Below are 2,259 nucleotides of genomic sequence, written 5' to 3'. Positions count from 1 at the left end.
CTCTCTCTCTCTCTCTTCCCATCACACACATACACACAGAGTCAGGAACTTTGATCTGCACCTCACAGAGGAACAGACAGATATTAAAATGAGTGGAGAGAAGGATAGAAGAGGTGTGGAAGAATGAGAGAGATGGTGTTTCGCTCTAGTTACCCACAACCCCTTGTTTTCTTTGATACACACTGCCTTCATCAGTTCACACAGAACTGATATATGTTTGTGTGTGCGTGTGGGCGAAAATCTAAATATATTAGCTAGGCTTACATGGTGTAATTTTCAGATCCCTTTTCTTTGACTATTCTTGCATAACCTCAATATGGAGACCTCTCTTTTTTGATCACTCTCAGTTAAGCTCAGTCAGTATTCCTCTCCCTTGAACTCTCACTCATTCTCCTCCATTTTCCTCTGATGTTGTATGTATCTTTTATGAATCACTTTTCTGCCATCACCCTGATTACTCTAATAAATAAACTGCCATGAAAACAACCTGTGCAAGATATTGTTATCTTCTTCCTCACTATATATATACACAGTGTTTGGCCTAAGACCGTACATGTCTCTCTTTGTTTGATACTCTGTGTCTTATAGATGGCGATGGTGTGTTGGAAGGAAGTACAGCAGCAGGCAGCTGGTTGTCTGTGACTGATCTACAGCCTTACACCAACTACAGCTTCTGGATTAGAGGTTGTAACACACAGGGTTGTGTTGAGAGCCTGCCACTCAGTGTTACCACACCCCCAGCAGGTACCTACATAGATACAGAAAAGGTTCTCCTCCCACCACCAGACTACATCTTACAAACTTGACAATGATTTGATAATGATATTACATACTGTACTGATATGATAAAGTGATTCATCACCTTCATAAATATTGAAAATGAGGAGTTAATGAGTTAATGTGCAACTGCACAGCAAAATTCTCACTTCAAATGTATTTATCCAACTGATATTGGTAAAATAGTTGGGGGGTAATGTAATGTTTTCATACTGGCTGCCAGTGAGGCGTAGGCAGGGCACATGTTGATAGGCATGACCTGTCAACATGTATTGTACAACCAACATGACATGAAATCTTTCTGAAGCTAATTGATAATGGGCTTGTCAGCCCACAAAGAGCAAAGGATACATGTGTGGAATGGCTTTACCATGCTAACAATAGCTATCAAACTATAAATTGTACTAAATTATTATTGAAAATATATATTTTTTTAACTGTGAAATGGGTTTAAAATCACAGCTGATGTTTTTGCATAAGTGGGTTCAATAAGAAATATAGTGTGGAAACAATCAACATGATACAGGCCTCTGTGATAAATCTTTATAAAGAAATGTGACAGTCATCGCAGGAATAGGAGTATGATAGTATGCTTATGGCCTCCATCATAATAAGGCACTTTTCTACACCCCTAAATTATGTATGTTCTGATGTGATGTGAAGTGGCTATAATTGTGGTTTCTAATTCTACACATAAGACATGAACCAGTGTAACATTTTTATCTCATTAATCTGATTTTAATTGCTACTCTTTTGAACTGGAAAGGTTCATTTTTATAGCTTGCGATGCAACAGAAAAAAAAACAGTTATTCAATGAGTAGCTGTGACAAACACAGACACAAACACACACACCATTGACTTTACTTAATGGTCTGAACACATTTCTGATTTACACAGCGTTTGTGTGTGTGCTGTGTGTGTTTATAATTGTTTAGAATAGAGGCTGATTGTGAATACTGATAAATGTCAAAGCTGATCAGAGCAGTCTGGAATAATGGCAACCAGGCAGCAACACACACACACACACATAGACACACATTTTACCATTTTAGCTAATGTTAACAAAAGTGTTGAATACATACGCACACAACACCACACCCATGTCTCAGTCAGAAAACAACAAAAGACAGACTTCGGAAAGTTCTACTGTTCAAGTTCAAAACAAAGGCATAAGAAAGTATAAATTTTAAATACCAGACGTTTCCGCTCTTTCTATCTCTCTTTCTACCTCTGTGCCTCTGGCATCTCTTTAGACTTCTTTAAGGCAAACTGTCTTGATGCGTCCTTGTTCTATGAAAGAACAGAGAGGAGATAGTGGGGCAAGAGACAGAAGAGCAGAGGAGGAGGAGAGCAGAGAGAGAGAAGTGAACATAAAAGTGCATAGTTTAAAACGATTAGTGACACCTCTGATATTGTACCTGCTAACACACCATGAAAGAGACACAGGCTCACCAACCGTGTGTGTATGTGTTGTGTGTGTG

At 38.6% G+C, this 2,259-nt stretch overlaps 1 protein-coding gene across 1 annotated transcript in view; it reads left to right on the top strand.

Annotated features, from left to right (window-relative positions):
- Positions 1 to 2,259, top strand: part of ush2a (Usher syndrome 2A (autosomal recessive, mild)) — a 197,984-nt gene that overhangs the window by 102,957 nt on the left and 92,768 nt on the right. Inside the window, 1 exon segment of the mRNA XM_035652071.1 lies at positions 589 to 744. Coding sequence (XP_035507964.1) covers positions 589 to 744 — 156 coding nt within the window.

Source organism: Morone saxatilis, unplaced genomic scaffold, assembly GCF_004916995.1.
Source record: "Morone saxatilis isolate NCDOM2014 unplaced genomic scaffold, NCSU_SB_2.0 Contig11, whole genome shotgun sequence".
Lineage (NCBI taxonomy): Eukaryota > Metazoa > Chordata > Actinopteri > Moronidae > Morone > Morone saxatilis.
The sequence above is the reverse complement of the archived record's forward strand: the minus strand, read 5'-3'. Positions and strand labels throughout refer to the sequence as shown.